The 14,444-nt window shown below is 51.3% G+C and overlaps 1 protein-coding gene across 4 annotated transcripts in view; it reads left to right on the top strand.

The window, feature by feature from the left end:
• The window catches only part of pds5b (PDS5 cohesin associated factor B), a 41,160-nt gene extending 27,654 nt beyond the window's left edge, over positions 1 to 13,506 (top strand). For all 4 annotated transcript variants that reach the window (XM_056593867.1, XM_056593869.1, XM_056593870.1 and 1 more), the window contains 15 exons: positions 521 to 679; positions 943 to 1,011; positions 1,769 to 1,905; positions 2,536 to 2,659; positions 4,430 to 4,634; positions 5,312 to 5,426; positions 5,914 to 6,046; positions 6,353 to 6,472; positions 7,251 to 7,313; positions 8,831 to 8,976; positions 9,188 to 9,260; positions 10,892 to 11,352; positions 11,871 to 11,951; positions 12,044 to 12,146; positions 12,750 to 13,506. In XM_056593867.1, coding sequence (XP_056449842.1) covers positions 521 to 679; positions 943 to 1,011; positions 1,769 to 1,905; positions 2,536 to 2,659; positions 4,430 to 4,634; positions 5,312 to 5,426; positions 5,914 to 6,046; positions 6,353 to 6,472; positions 7,251 to 7,313; positions 8,831 to 8,976; positions 9,188 to 9,260; positions 10,892 to 11,352; positions 11,871 to 11,951; positions 12,044 to 12,146; positions 12,750 to 12,782 — 2,022 coding nt within the window. In that variant the 3' untranslated portion in view covers positions 12,783 to 13,506. The remainder of the gene's footprint in view (positions 1 to 520; positions 680 to 942; positions 1,012 to 1,768; positions 1,906 to 2,535; positions 2,660 to 4,429; positions 4,635 to 5,311; positions 5,427 to 5,913; positions 6,047 to 6,352; positions 6,473 to 7,250; positions 7,314 to 8,830; positions 8,977 to 9,187; positions 9,261 to 10,891; positions 11,353 to 11,870; positions 11,952 to 12,043; positions 12,147 to 12,749) is intronic.
• The last annotated feature ends 938 nt before the right edge of the window (positions 13,507 to 14,444 follow it).

Genomic DNA, 14,444 nt, shown 5'->3' with positions numbered 1-14,444 from the left:
AACGTGTTCAGTGAAGTTTGATTAAACCCATTGAGGTTTGCGTTGAACTAGTTGTTATAGTGTCATTACAATTTCTCCGCCGATTATGAAATGTTTTATGACCGGTCAATGTTTTAGTCTTCATGTAACTGAATATATTTTCGGCCTTTAGGCTCAACCTTCATATATCCTAAATGTCAAATGTTTTTTGGGCTTAATAATGCCGAGATTCACATGCAGCCCTTTCTTTAGGCCAGATTTTCGCACAAAAGCCATAATACAGGGAGAATTATAAGGCATCCTTAGATCATGATGAACCTCACCGGCCGGCAGGAAGTGGTTTCTTTTATAAATGCCCTATTAAAGTTTGGCTATCGAGATAAACTTCTCACCTTTAACACAAAAGAAAATGAAGCGCCCACGCTTGAGCTCAGAGATGCCCTCAGACGTCAGAAGACACTGGGTGAGCTTCTCTTGACACTGACCCAATAACCCTCTCTTCTGCTCCGTCGTCTCCCCGTCCCCCGTCCCCCCCGTGAAGCCCCTGCACAAGGGTCTGGACCCGGGCAACCTGGAGCAGCTGATCACGCCCCTGACCACGCTGGGCCACCTGGCGCTGCTCGCCCCCGAGCAGTTCGCCGCCCCGCTCAAGTCCCTGGTGGCCAACTTCATCGTCAAGGACCTGCTCATGAACGACCGGGTAGGCCCGCGGGGAACCCGGGGGGTTCTGTAGAGGGGCACCGGGGGTTCTGTAGAGGGGCACCGGGGGTTCTGTAGAGAGAAACCTGGGGGTCTTTTAATAGGCTGAGTGCTTTGTTGTTTTTTGGAGGGTTGTGATAACCTTTCACAGATTGGAGATTAAAACAAAGAATTCTGTTGTGGTTTTACGGGGAGAATCTAAACAGACTTCCTCTCTCCGTCTCTCTCTCTCTCTCTCTCTCTCTCCGTGTCCTGCCCGTGCAGATCGCTGGCAAGAAGACCACCAAGCTGTGGGTGGCGGACGACGAGGTGTCTGCGGAAACCATGGCCAAGGTCTGGGCCCAGCCCTGCTGCTCTGCCTCCCTCCGTCCCTCTGTCCCTCCTCTGTGTCCATCTGTCCCTCCTGTGTCCCTCTGTCCGTCCTGCAGAACCAGCCTGTCCACACAGCTAGAGACACTATTTAAGATCACACTTCACACTTTTAAGAACTGTGCCTAGTATACTACATGTTTCTTATGATTGTTTGGTCTTGGAGATAAGTAAAATAAATGTTTGCAATGTCCTTGCGTTGCATTGTTGGACCCATTGCAGTTACCTGTTGTCATAGTCAGCTGACATGGTGTCAAATATGATGCTTGATAGTGCAGTGATGTGATGGTTTATTTTGCAGTTATGTGTTGGTTTAAATGCCGAAGATTTGATGTTTTTCCTTCTTGAGGTTATGGGATTGTTTATATTGAATCTATTTGATGGTTTATCTGGTGTGAATGTGATGGTTAATATGGTGGTTATGTTTCCTGGTTCATATCCACTGCATTAAGCTGATGGTGTATGTTACTGGTTCAGATCCAGGGCATTAAGCTGATGGTATGTGTTACTGGTTCAGACCCAGGGCATTAAGCTGATGGTATGTGTTACTGGTCTATATGTTGATGGTATGTGTTACTGGTTCAGATCCAGGGCATTAAGCTGATGGTATGTGTTACTGGTCTATATGTTGATGGTGTGTGTTACTGGTTCAGATCCAGGGCATTAAGCTGATGGTATGTGTTACTGGTCTATATGTTGATGGTGTGTGTTACTGGTTCAGATCCAGGGCATTAAGCTGATGGTGCGGTGGCTGCTTGGGGTGAAGAACAACCAGAGCAAGTCGGGGAACTCCACCCTGAGGATGCTGACCGCCATCCTGCACAGCGACGGAGACCTGACGGAGCAGGGCAAGATGGGGTAACACACACACACACACAGACACAGACGCACACACACGCTGCACGTCAAAAATGCAGACAGACGGTTACAAATGGAAAGCCTGAATCATGTGGAGTATTTATTACACCAATAAAAAATGCATAATGCGTTGGACAACCGACGTAAATTATGCATTTATGCTGGCGATCTCTTAAATGATAACTTTCCTTGCCATCACTCCTCTCTTCATAACTTTCATCTCCTCTATACTGCTTTCCCCGCCCCCAACTGACCACCTCTCCATGCCCCGCCCCCTCTGATCGCCTCTCTCTGTGACCCCGCCCCCTCTGATCGCCTCTCTCTGTGACCCCGCCCCCTCTGACCGCCTCTCTCTGTGACCCCGCCCCCTCTGTGACCCCGCCCCCTCTGACCGCCTCTCTGTGACCCCGCCCCCCCTGACCGCCTCTCTGTGTGACCCCGCCCCCTCTGACCGCCCCTCTCTGACCCCGCCCCCTCTGACCGCCTCTCTGTGACCCCGCCCCCTCTGACCGCCTCTCTCTGTGACTCCGCCCCCTCTGACTGCCTCGCTCTACCCCGACCCCTCTGACCAACTTTTGATTGTGACTCCGCCCCCTCTGACCGCCTCTCTCCGTGACTCCGCCCCCTCAGGAAACCAGACATGTCGCGGCTGCGTCTGGCGGCCGCGTGCGCCCTCCTGAAGCTAGCCCAGGAGCCGTGCTACCACGAGATCATCACCCTGGAGCAGTACCAGCTGTGTGCGCTGGTCATCAACGTGAGGCGCCGCACACACACGCCTCCCGTCGGGGGATTGTATGAGTGTTGTTCTCTAGAGGGGCCGTGCAGCTAAAGTGGTTCAGTGTGTGGTTTTATGTTCTGCACACAGAGCCCCATGGCTTCCTGAGCTCGTCGTGTCCGGGCCAGACGGGGTTTCAGAACTTTATTTCCTGTAGCGCAAATATCATCAGTGGGATCTGATAAGGGCCAGGAAATTAAACTTACGGAAGACACACAGAGACACAGACACACACAGGGACACACACACACAGAGACACGTATTATACACACACACACACAGTGACACACAGGGACACACAGAGACACGTATTATACACACACACACACAGTGACAGACAGGGACATGCACAGAGACACGTATACACACCAACACAGGGACACGCACGCGGAGACGCACACACACACAGTCACACACAGAGACACGTATACGTATACACACACACACACAGTGACACACGTATACACACACTGTGACACACACAGACGGAAAGACACTGTTTTCTGAGCCTCTGGGTTAAACTCATTCCCCTCTCTCTCGGTCCATTTCCCATCTCTGTCTGTCCCTCTCTCTGTCTGTCTGTCTGTCCCTCTCTGTCTGTCCCTCTCTCTGTCTGTCCCTCTCTCTGTCTGTCTGTCTGTCCCTCTCTGTCTGTCCCTCTCTCTGTCTGTCTGTCCCTCTGTCTGTCCCTCTCTCTGTCTATCTGTCTGTTCCTCTCTCTGTCTGTCTGTCTGTCCCTCCCTCTCTCTGTCTGTCCCTCTGTCTGTCTGTCTGTCCCTCCCTCTCTCTGTCTGTCTGTCCCTCTCTGTCTGTCCCTCCCTCTGTCTATCTGTCTGTCCCTCTCTCTGTCTGTCCCTCTCTCTGTCTGTCCCTCTCTCTCTCTGTCTGTCTGTCCCTCTCTGTCTGTCCCTCCCTCTCTCTGTCTGTCTGTCCCTCTCTCTGTCTGTCCCTCCCTCTGTCTATCTGTCTGTCCCTCTCTCTGTCTGTCCCTCTCTCTGTCTGTCTGTCTGTCCCTCTCTGTCTGTCCCTCTCTCTGTCTGTCCCTCTCTCTGTCTGTCTGTCCCTCTCTCCGTCTGTCTGTCCCTCTCTCCGTCTGTCTGTCCCTCTCTCCGTCTGTCTGTCCCTCTCTCTGTCTGTCTGTCCCTCTCTCTGTCTGTCTGTCCCTCTCTCTGTCTGTCCCTCTCTCTGTCTGTCTGTCCCTCTCTCCGTCTGTCTGTCCCTCTCTCCGTCTGTCTGTCCCTCTCTCCGTCTGTCTGTCCCTCTCTCTGTCTGTCTGTCCCGCTCTCTGTTTGTCTGTCCCGCTCTCTGTTTGTCTGTCTCTCTCTCTGTCTGTCTGTCTGTCTGTCCCTCCCTCTGTCTGTCTGTCTGTCTGTCTGTCTGTCTGTCTGTCTGTCTGTCTGTCTGTCTCTCTGTCTCTCTGTCTCTGTCTGTCTGTCTGTCTGTCCCTCTGTCTGTCTGTCCCTCTCTCTGTCCCTCTGTCTGTCTGTCCCTCTCTCTGTCCCTCTCTCTGTCTGTCTGTCTGTCCCTCTCTCTGTCCCTCTCTCTGTCTGTCTGTCTGTCCCTCTCTCTGTCCCTCTCTCTGTCTGTCTGTCTGTCCCTCTCTCTGTCTGTCTGTCCCTCCGTCTGTCTGTCCCTCTCTCTGTCTGTCCCTCTCTCTGTCTGTCCCTCCCTCTCTCTGTCTGTCCCTCTCTCTGTTTGTCTGTCTGTCTGTCTGTCCCTCCCTCTCTCTGTCTGTCTCTCTCTGTGCAGGACGAGTGCTACCAGGTGCGTCAGTGCTACTCCCAGAAGCTGCACCGGGGGCTGTGCCGGCTGCGGCTGCCCCTGGAGTACCTGGCCGTGTTCGCCCTCTGCGCCAAGGACCCCGTGAAGGAGCGCCGCGCCCACGCCCGCCAGTGCCTGGTGAAGAACGTCAACATCCGCCGCGAGTACCTCAAGCAGCACGCCGCCGTCAGCGGTGAGCGGGGGGATTCCTGGGAGATGGAGTTCTTATTGAGTGACTCAGTCTGGGAGATGGAGTTCTTATTGAGTGACTCTGTCTGGGATGTGTAGTTCTTTTTGAGTGACTCAGTCTGGGATGTGTAGTTCTTTTTGAGTGACTCAGCCTGGGAGATGTAGTTCTTATTGAGTGACTCAGTCTGGGAGATGTAGTTCTTATTGAGTGACTCAGTCTGGGAGATGGAGTTCTTATTGAGTGACTCAGTCTGGGATGTGTAGTTCTTTTTGAGTGACTCAGCCTGGGAGATGGAGGTCTTATTGAGTGACTCAGTCTGGGATGTGTAGTTCTTATTGAGTGACTCGGTCTGGGATGTGTAGTTCTTATTGAGTCAGTCAGCCTGGGAGATGGAGTTCTTATTGAGTCAGTCTGGCATTTGTTGTTTTTCTCGTTCTTGGCCTGAAAGAGCAAGAGGACGGTTCTGGAGCGGCAGTCATGTTTAACCGTGAGGGACGATATAACGAAGAGAACCACGAAATGTTTTTAGAACAGAACATTAATACTTGGAATAGAGAAATCCACTTATATATACAAAAATCGAGATCTCTTGTTAAATAATTCAAAGTTCAGGAAGGATTTTTTTACGTTTCGTGAATCATTTTTGTCTAACTTTGTGTGTGTGGGTGTGCTTCTAACAGAGAAGCTGTTCTCTCTGCTGCCCGAGTACGTGGTTCCCTACGCCATCCACCTGCTGGTCCACGACCCGGACTACGTCAAGGTCCAGGACCTTGAGCAGCTCAAGGAGATCAAAGAGTAAGGCTCCCCCTTTTCCACGCTCCCCTTCTTCAGCCTCAGGTCTTCGGCCAAATGAATTGCTGCACCTTTATTACCGTTCAAAAATAATAATAGACATGCTTCTTCTTTTGTATAATAAAAATAAATAAAAAGAATGCCTCGAAAAAAGCTGAGATGCATCACGTCAGAGATTTAGGCCCAATCCCATTTCTACCCCTTACCCCTTCCCCTTACCCCTTCCCCTTCCCCTGACCCCTCCCACTTGTTTTGAAGGGGTAAGGGGTAGAAATGGGATTGGGCCTCAGGCCCAATCCCATTTCTACCCCTTACCCCTTCAAAACAAGGGGGAGGGGTAAGGGTAAGGGGTAAGGGGTAGAAATGGGATTGAGCCTTAGTGCCCTCAAATGAAGCCAGATCGTGAGGGACGTGGCGGCAGCACTGCCTCCGTGTCCCCCCTCGTCCGTGCGGTGGTCCTGACGGGCACCTGCCCCCCCCCCCCCTCCAGGTCTCTGTGGTTCGTGCTGGAGATCATCATGGCCAAGAGCGAGAACAACAGCCACGCCTTCATCCGCAAGATGGTGGAGAACATCAAGCAGACCAAGGACGCCCAGGCGCCCACCGACGCCAAGATCAACGAGGTAGAGCCCCCCCCCCCCTGCGACTGGCCCCACCCATGACTGGGCTCCCCCGGGCCGTGTCTGGGGGGTACCGCTGCGACAAATGCAAGCGGGCGACCTCCCCAAGATCAAAACTATTAAGACGAGATAAATGAGTCTTGCAGCGTGGCAGGAGAGTGAATTATTTATTGAGTAATGCATCGGTCGGATCATATCAGAAAATCGATGTCTAAATCAATTTAATCTAATCTGGTAGTTTTCTGTCTTAGTTTGCGGACGTATTGGAGAATATCTAAACGTGTGTGTGTCTGCCTCTCTGCGCGTTAGAAACTGTACACGGTGTGCGACGTGGCCATGAACATCATCATGTCCAAGAGCACCACCTACAGCCTGGAGTCGCCCAAAGACCCCGTCCTACCCTCGCGCTACTTCACCAAGCCCGACAAGGTACGACGCCGCCCTGCTGGGATCTCAACCCCCAACCCGGGGGGGGGGGTGGGGGGAGTGACGCTCAGACCTACTCCCTGTTAGGGGAGGTCAGATGCGCTCTGAGGTCAACGCCGACAGGTCTGTCTCCGGGCTGCTGTGAAGCTCGGTGTGGACGTTAAAGGTCCATTATTATCCCACCAGGTGTGAGTGGGATTAGCCGTTTTGAAAGTCGGGCTCTTCCTGTGTTTTAGTGCCATCACAAGTGGGTCCACTGGGTAGGCTGGTAGGCTGGTCGGCCTCCCACAGCTTGGTGGTCTTCTTGCCACATGGAGAGAGACGGCGAGGAAGTCAATTTACAGTATCGCAGAGAAACCACCACAGAATTCTTCATTTTCCATTCTCCAACACGCATCTAGGTGGATGCGTGTCGCCCCAAGTGGGCGTCAAGTTACAATGACGCCCACTTGGGATGTCATTGTAACTTGTAATGGCTATTCTCACTCACACCTGGTGGTATAATATGGGACTTTTAAGGAGGAGGTTTCATTCCAGGCACTGGGAGGAGGAGTGGACATTAGTCTGTGTGATGCAGAGTGCTTTGTCTTAACTCTTGGCGAAATCACAGCCACGATCCTCCACATTAAGTTAGTGGTCATAAGATGGACAAAGATCGTTCCGGGTTAAAAGAAGGGGGACGAACTGGTTTTGATGAGTGTGTGTAGGATATCGTCTGTGTGTTTCGTCATGTTACGTTCTGAAGGAAGCGTGACTCACCCTCTCCTGATCCCCGTTTCAGAACTTCAGCAACGCAAAGAACTACCTCCCGCCGGAGATGAAGTCCTTCTTCACCCCCGGGAAGGTATGATCCCCCCGGAGCCTTTCCGCAATCTTTATACCTCTTTACATTTGATTGATTAATACCTTTTTCATAATCTTTTTAATGCATTTTGGCGCAGGCGCATGCAGCAAACAGTAAGGAGGTAGTGAAAAACCCAGTTGAGGCCGCAGAGCAGCCAGTACATTTAAAAGCAAGCACAGGTTGCTCTGAACATGTTATTGTAATGTTAAAATAATGTTAATTAATGTTAATTTGAGTATTAATGTTGATCTCGCCTGTGTTATCCCAAGAGCCGGTACGTACACCAAGCACACGTTGCTCTGAACATGTTATTGTAATGTTAAAATAATGTTAATTAATGTTAATTTGAGTATTAATGTTGATCTCGCCTGTGTTATCCCAAGAGCCGGTACGTACACCAAGCACACGTTGCTCTGAACATGTTATTGTAATGTTAAAATAATGTTAATTAATGTTAATTTGAGTATTAATGTTGATCTCGCCTGTGTTATCCCAAGAGCCGGTACCTACACCAAGCACACGTTGCTCTGAACATGTTATTGTAATGTTGTTAATGTTGAACTCGCCTGTGTTATCCCCTTCCTCTTCCTCTCCCCTTCTGCTCTTCTTCCTCTTCCTCTCCCTCTCCCCTTCCTCTCCTCTTCCTCACTCCTCTCCTCTTCCTCACTCCTCTCCTCCCCCTCCCTGTCCCTCTCCCCTTCCTCTTCCTCTCTCCTCTCCTCCCACTTCCTCTTCCTCTCCTCTTCCTCTCCTCTCCTCCCACTCCCTCTTCCTCTTCCCCTTCCTCTTCCCCTCTCCTCTCCTCCCACTCCCTCTACCTCTTCCCCTTCCTCTTCCTCTCTCCTCTCCTCCCACTCCCTCTACCTCTTCCCCTTCCTCTTCCTCTCTCCTCTCCTCCCACTTCCTCTTCCTCTCCTCTTCCTCTCCTCTCCTCCCACTCCCTCTTCCTCTTCCCCTTCCTCTTCCCCTCTCCTCTCCTCCCACTCCCTCTACCTCTTCCCCTTCCTCTTCCTCTCCTCTCTCCTCTCCTCCCACTCCCTCTACCTCTTCCCCTTCCTCTTCCTCTCTCCTCTCCTCCCACTCCCTCTACCTCTCCCCCTCCCTCTTCCTCTTCCTCTTCCTATCCCCCTCCGACATCCTCTTCCTCTCCCCCTCCCTCTTCCCCTCTCCTCTCCTCCCACTCCTCTCCTTCCTCTTCCTCTCCCCCTCCCTCTTCCTCTTCCCCTCTCCTCTCCTCCCACCCCTCTCCTCCCACTTCCTCTCCCCCTCCCTCTCCCCCTCCCTCTTCCCCTCTCCTCCCACTCCCTCTCCCCTCCCTCTTCCCCTCCCTCTACCTCTTCCTCTCCCCCTCCCTCTTCTCCTCTCCTCCCACTCCCTCTCCCCTCCCTCTTCCCCTCCCTCCTCCCCCTCCTCTTCCTCTTCCCCTCTCCTCTCCCCCTCCCTCTCCCCCCCTCTTCCCCTCCCTCTTCCCCTCTCCTCTCCTCCCCCTCCTCTTCCTCTTCTCCCCCCCCGGTTAGCCCAAGGCGGCTAACGTCCTGGGCGCGGTGAACAAGCCCCTTGCCTCGGCGGGGAAGCAGCTCCAGAGCAAGGCCTCTCGGATGGAGACCACCAGCAACGACGAGTCCACCTCCAACCCCAGCTCCCCTCAGCGCAGCAAGACCAGGTAGCGCCCGCCGCGGGGGCTAACGCACTACGGCCGCGATGAGCACTGTTGTGTAGCATTAGCATAGGGGCTAGTGGGTTAGCTCTTGACCGTATAAAATGTCATGATTAATATTGGTACAGATTTACTGACACAAGTTAAGAGAGAGGGAGGGAGGGGGAGAGAGAGAGAGAGTGTGTGACGCTAGAGTTATGTGTGCTCATGTCCACAGACTCGACAGTGCAGAGCTGGACATCAGCGAGAACGAGGACATCAGCCTGAAGAGGACGGACATCGCCGAAAAGGTGGGCCTCGCTTATGCCTTTGAACGAACAGATTAAAAAATATATGCAAATTCCACATCAGTTATTTTTTCCCAGTTTCCTTGGCGGTAAATTGTTTATGCAACAACAAAAAAAAAGAAATCCAGTGTTTCATGAAGACGGTTCCTCCAATCCCACTCTAGTGTCTCTGACCCCACGAGTCCAGCTCCTCTAAGACCCTCTCAGGCCCCGTTTACACGAAGGGAAAACGCAGATATCTCCACGCGGTTTGGCCTCTCATTTACACGAAAACGCAGTTTTTAATCACAGAAATCGATCATTTCTAAAAACTCCGGCCAAAGTGGAGATTTCTGAAAACGGCGGTTATGTGTTGTCGTGTCAACGGGGAGAAACGGGGTTTTAGGTTCTGAAGCGTCACATTATGCGCCAGGAAATGCTTAACGTCTTATGAGCGCCCTATGTTTACAGTTTGTTTGTTACAGGAAGACGCTCGTGTTATTCGTTGTTGTTGATTCTGAGGATTCTGATTGGCTTGCATGGCTTTATCCATCTCCCTAAACTGCCGCCCATAGGTTTGGCATAGTTATAATGGCGCTCAACGGCGTATTTATGCGTTTTGATGTAAACGACAACTTTTTTGAAATCGATGTATGCACAATGTTATTTTTTGAAAACAGAGGGGGGGGGGAGAAATATTCGCTTCTATAAATACCCTGCTACGTATAAACGTGGCCTCAGTCCACCCAGTAGGGAACCACGAGGTGCAGGAGAGGCTGCAGAAGGGGGCATGTCCAGGACGGAGCCTGTCTGAATCATCCCTTTTAGCTCCCGGGTATTTCCCTGACTACACAGGGTCGTAGTAGGGGTCAAGAGGTCAAGAGGTCAGACGTGGTCGGGGGTGTGGGGGGTATGGTGGTGGTGGTGGTTGCCCAGCTGTGGTGGGGGGGCTGCTAGTTGTAAACCCAGGCGTGTGTCTGTGTTTAGATAAGCTCTGCAAACACAGGCTGTGAGGACTCGGGGCCTGAGAGCCCACAGCCCGGCCGCGCAGCGGGCGCTTTTATTTTGGTAATCCTCGAGGCGGTCCTTCATCACGACGTTGGAATTTGGTACGCCCAGGTCAAACCGTTTCAAAGGATGGCTTGATTTTTTTATTTGATGTACAGGCAATTATGTTAAGAACAATATGTGTCCCAGAAGTGTCCTCAATGACCTCATCTACAGATATATTTCTGTATTTGTTTATTGATGAGGTACCAGTTTTTCGCAATCCCTCCGAGACGATATGGAACTGTTACCGAAACCGTGTTTAGTTTGGAATCTCAGATTGAGATGAGATCATTGTTGTGAATATAATGACCATAATGACCAATCAGGTGGGAGCCTTCAGTCCTTCAAAACCTTCAAATAATACTGATAAGAGAGAGATTTTCAGGATTCTCTTGCCGTTTTTACCGATGACCTATAACCTAGCAATAGGCGACTTTTACTCTACATCCTAACTGTACCAACCGCAGTATATTTTTAGTTTCTGTCTTCTGAAAAATGTACTAATTGATGGCCGGTTTTGATAAAAGCGGCCATATACGATATGTAAATCTCTCCATGTTCCTCGTCGTCCTATTGGCTGAGCACCTCGTGTTTTCCCGCCACAGGACGCCGAGAAGCCCCGCGGCCGCAAGCGCGCCGCGGTCGCCGTCGACGACCAGGAAAAGCCAAAGCGCGGACGCAAGAAGGCGGCGGCCAATCCGACGGCGGCGCCCGAGTCGGAGGACCAATGGGACGAGGACAACCGGCCCGAGGACGAGCAGAACAGCCCGCCCAAGAAGCGCCGGGGACGGCCCCCCAAGTCGGCCGCGGCCAATCAGGTGACGCCCGTCAAGACCCCCGTCAAGAGGGGGAGGAAGAAGGCGGTCCCGCCCCCGGAGGAGGAAGAGGAGGAGGAGGAGGAAGAGGAGCAGGAGGAGACGCCGACGGAGGAGGCGTCAGAGGCGACGGAGGAGGTGGTGACGGAGGAGGAGGAGGGGAGCAGCGAGAAGGCGAGCAGCGAGAAGGCGACGCCCACCCCGAAGCCCAGAGGAAGGCCGCCCGGGAGGCCACGGCGGTCGCAGGAAGGGTAAGGGAGGAGGACCCATCAGAACACGCTGATGCACCGCCTGGGTTCCACCAGAGATGGCGCTGTTTTCCGTTTGTCTTTTAGCTTTGGTTTACTCGTTTTTAACGGTTTTAAAACCGTCGGATAGGTTTGATAGGGGGCTGTAGCGAGAAGGTTGAGTTGAACGTCATGTGGTGGTCTTCGTGTCGTCATGTGACTGTGTTCATGACGTCATGTTAATGTGTTCATGACGTCATGTTAATGTGTTCATGACGTCATGTTAATGTCTTCATGACGTCATGTTAATGTCTTCATGACGTCATGTTAATGTCTTCATGACGTCATGTTAATGTGTTCATGACGTCATGTTAATGTGTTCATGACGTCATGCTGCTGTGTTCATGACGTCATGTTAATGTGTTCATGACGTCATGTTAATGTGTTCATGACGTCATGCTGCTGTGTTCATGACGTCATGTTACTGTCTTCATATCTCATGTTACTTTGTTTATAACGTCATGTGACTGTGTGATTGACAGCACTGAGTCGGTGGAGGTCACGCCCGTAAAGAGAAGAGGACGACCGCCCAAGTCTGCCACGCCCGTCGCCAAGACGCCAACGTGAGAGCACTTCTCCAGCGCTTTAGACTCGGTGTGTGTATGTGTCGGTGTGTGTGTGTCCCTCGATAACAAACGTGTGTGTGTGTGTGCAGGCGTGCCGGTCGATCGAAGGCCGCTGCCTCAAAGGAGGTGGAAGAGGAGGAGGAGGAGGAGGAGGAAGAGGAGGAGGAGGAGGAGGAAGAGCCCACACCCAAGGTATTGAGAAGGCATTGTTCTGAAAGGACGTCTCATTAGAGTGTGCATGACCTGCCTGGAGGCCTAAGGGGGCGTGGCCGTCAAGCCTGAGCACTGAAGAGTCCTGGGCCAATGACATGACTACATAAACAAAAATAACCTCTTTATTGTGAATACCGTTACCTTTGGTTATGGATTTGGTTTTGAATCGCAGCGGTGTCTACTGTCTACAAGCTAAAAGTGGCGTGCGTGTCTGGTTCAAAACTCATAGACAAGAGTTGTGTTGTCCCAAGATGGAGTCCTGTTGACCTGTCTCTCTCTCTGTCTCTCTCGCTCTGTCTCTCCCTCTCTCTCACTGACTTGCTCTCTCGCTCTCTGTCTCTGTCTGTCTCTCTCTCTTGCTCTTTCTCTCTCTCTCTCTCTCCCTGTATCTCTCTCTCTCTCGCTCTGTCTCTGTCTCTGTCTCTGTCTCTGTCTCTGTCTCTGTCTCTGGCTCTGTCTCTGTCTCGCTCTCGCTCTCGCTCTCTCTCTCTGGCTCTCTCTCGCTCTGTGTCTCTCTGTCTCTGTCTCTCTCTCGCTCTCTCTCTCTGACACCCTCTCTCGCTCTGTCTCTCCGTCTCCCAGGGACGCAAGAAGCCAGCAGCCCGGAGGAGATGAAGGGCCGGAGAGCTCCCGTGGGGCCCCTGGGGTGGGGAGGTGGGCCCTCAGGGGCCCGGGGACGCCCAGCAGGAAGCTGCTTAGGAGCCGGGAGGGAGGGGCCCTAGGACATGGACATTTTCATACGCCAATGCTTCTACTGTTACTTGCGCGCACACACTCATATATACACACACACACACACACACACAAACATACATTCACACACACCCCTGCGGACACCAGCCGTGCACTGCGCCTGTACATGTGTGTGTGGTTGCCTCGTGTTCCGTCGTGATGATGTTTTCGCTACGTGCTGCGTAGGATTTTAACTGAAAACTAAAACAAACGGCAAAAAAAAAAAAAAGATGGCCCCCTTTTTTTGTACATAGTCTTCTGCTGTCTCGTTTAATGTTTTGTGTTTGTTCGATACGGACTGATGGGGGAGGGGGGGTGGGTGTCGCCTCACCTTTGATGTGCTCCTCTTAAAGCAATATCGTTTCTGTCTCCCCCCCCCCCCCCCCTCCTCTGCCTGTACAACCCCTCTCTCCCCCCCTTTCCTCTCCCCACAAACCACCAACACCTTTTTTAAACTCTGAAATTACGTCAACGTAATTTCGCGTTATTATAATAAACGGTTTTTTGTTTTGTTTTTTTCCCGGTTTACAGCAGTGTATATTAACATGGAATGTTTTTTTTTTTACCATTTTATGAAAGATTACAAAAAAGACAATAAAAAAAAAATGTCCAGATGTAGAATTGCCTACTGTGTGTGTGTGTGTGTGTGTGTGTGTGTGTGTGTGTGTGTGTGTGTGTGTGTGTGTGTGTGTGTGTGTGTGTGTGTGTGTGTGTGTGTGTGTGTGTGTGTGTGTGTGTGTGTGTGTGTGTGTGTGTGTGTGTGTTATGACTCATGGACATTCTCCCGTCACAAGCACTGTACAAGCCCGTACTACGGTTCTCTATAAAACTACAACCTTCCTCGTTCTGTCGCGCTCATTTCATGGGAAACTTCTGGAAGCAGCAGGTGTGTTCGGACGGTGGTCGTGATTATGTTCCTATAGGTCACCTGCAAGCACATCCTGACCAATCAGAGTTAAGCAAATGGGTAAACACAGAAAATGGGCGGGAACTTGATAGGAAGCATGCGTTTCATTCAGCACTGCAAAGCTCCGCTTGCATGCAATAATAATTTTTTCTCTTCACCATGTCTGACCTCCAAGGCCGTACATGTACCTTCTTGGCGTTCATGCTAATGACGACCTCGATCTTAATTTCACTGAGACTCGCCAGATTATGTCTTTAGAGATTATGGAAATGCGTCCCCCCGCCATCTCCTCCACTGCAAGTGTTTACCGCAGCTTGGATGGGATTTATATTTTGATTATCCTGGCCCATGCAGTTCCTCGAGGAATGAATGAATTAGTATTAATCTAGTCGTTAGTATTAATATAGATGCCCATTTTTGATCTGCCTTTTATAATTTGTCGTTGCTTTTGTTCCTCTGAGAATAACTAAAATTGTGCCATTTTATTTTCATAATTTCTCCCGATTTTTATCTTAATTAGGGCGGTTTTGTAGGCCTGTATAAGAAGCATGTATTTTTGACGCAAGACATTCACCCGGGAGTAAATGTCTTGGGTCTATTTACATCCCCTCATAAATCCCATTACTAGACCACGGCCA

Source organism: Gadus chalcogrammus, chromosome 7 (assembly GCF_026213295.1).
Source record: "Gadus chalcogrammus isolate NIFS_2021 chromosome 7, NIFS_Gcha_1.0, whole genome shotgun sequence".
NCBI classification, from domain to species: Eukaryota; Metazoa; Chordata; class Actinopteri; order Gadiformes; family Gadidae; genus Gadus; species Gadus chalcogrammus.
Note: the sequence above shows the minus strand (reverse complement) of the source record. Positions and strands in the feature narration are given on the sequence as shown.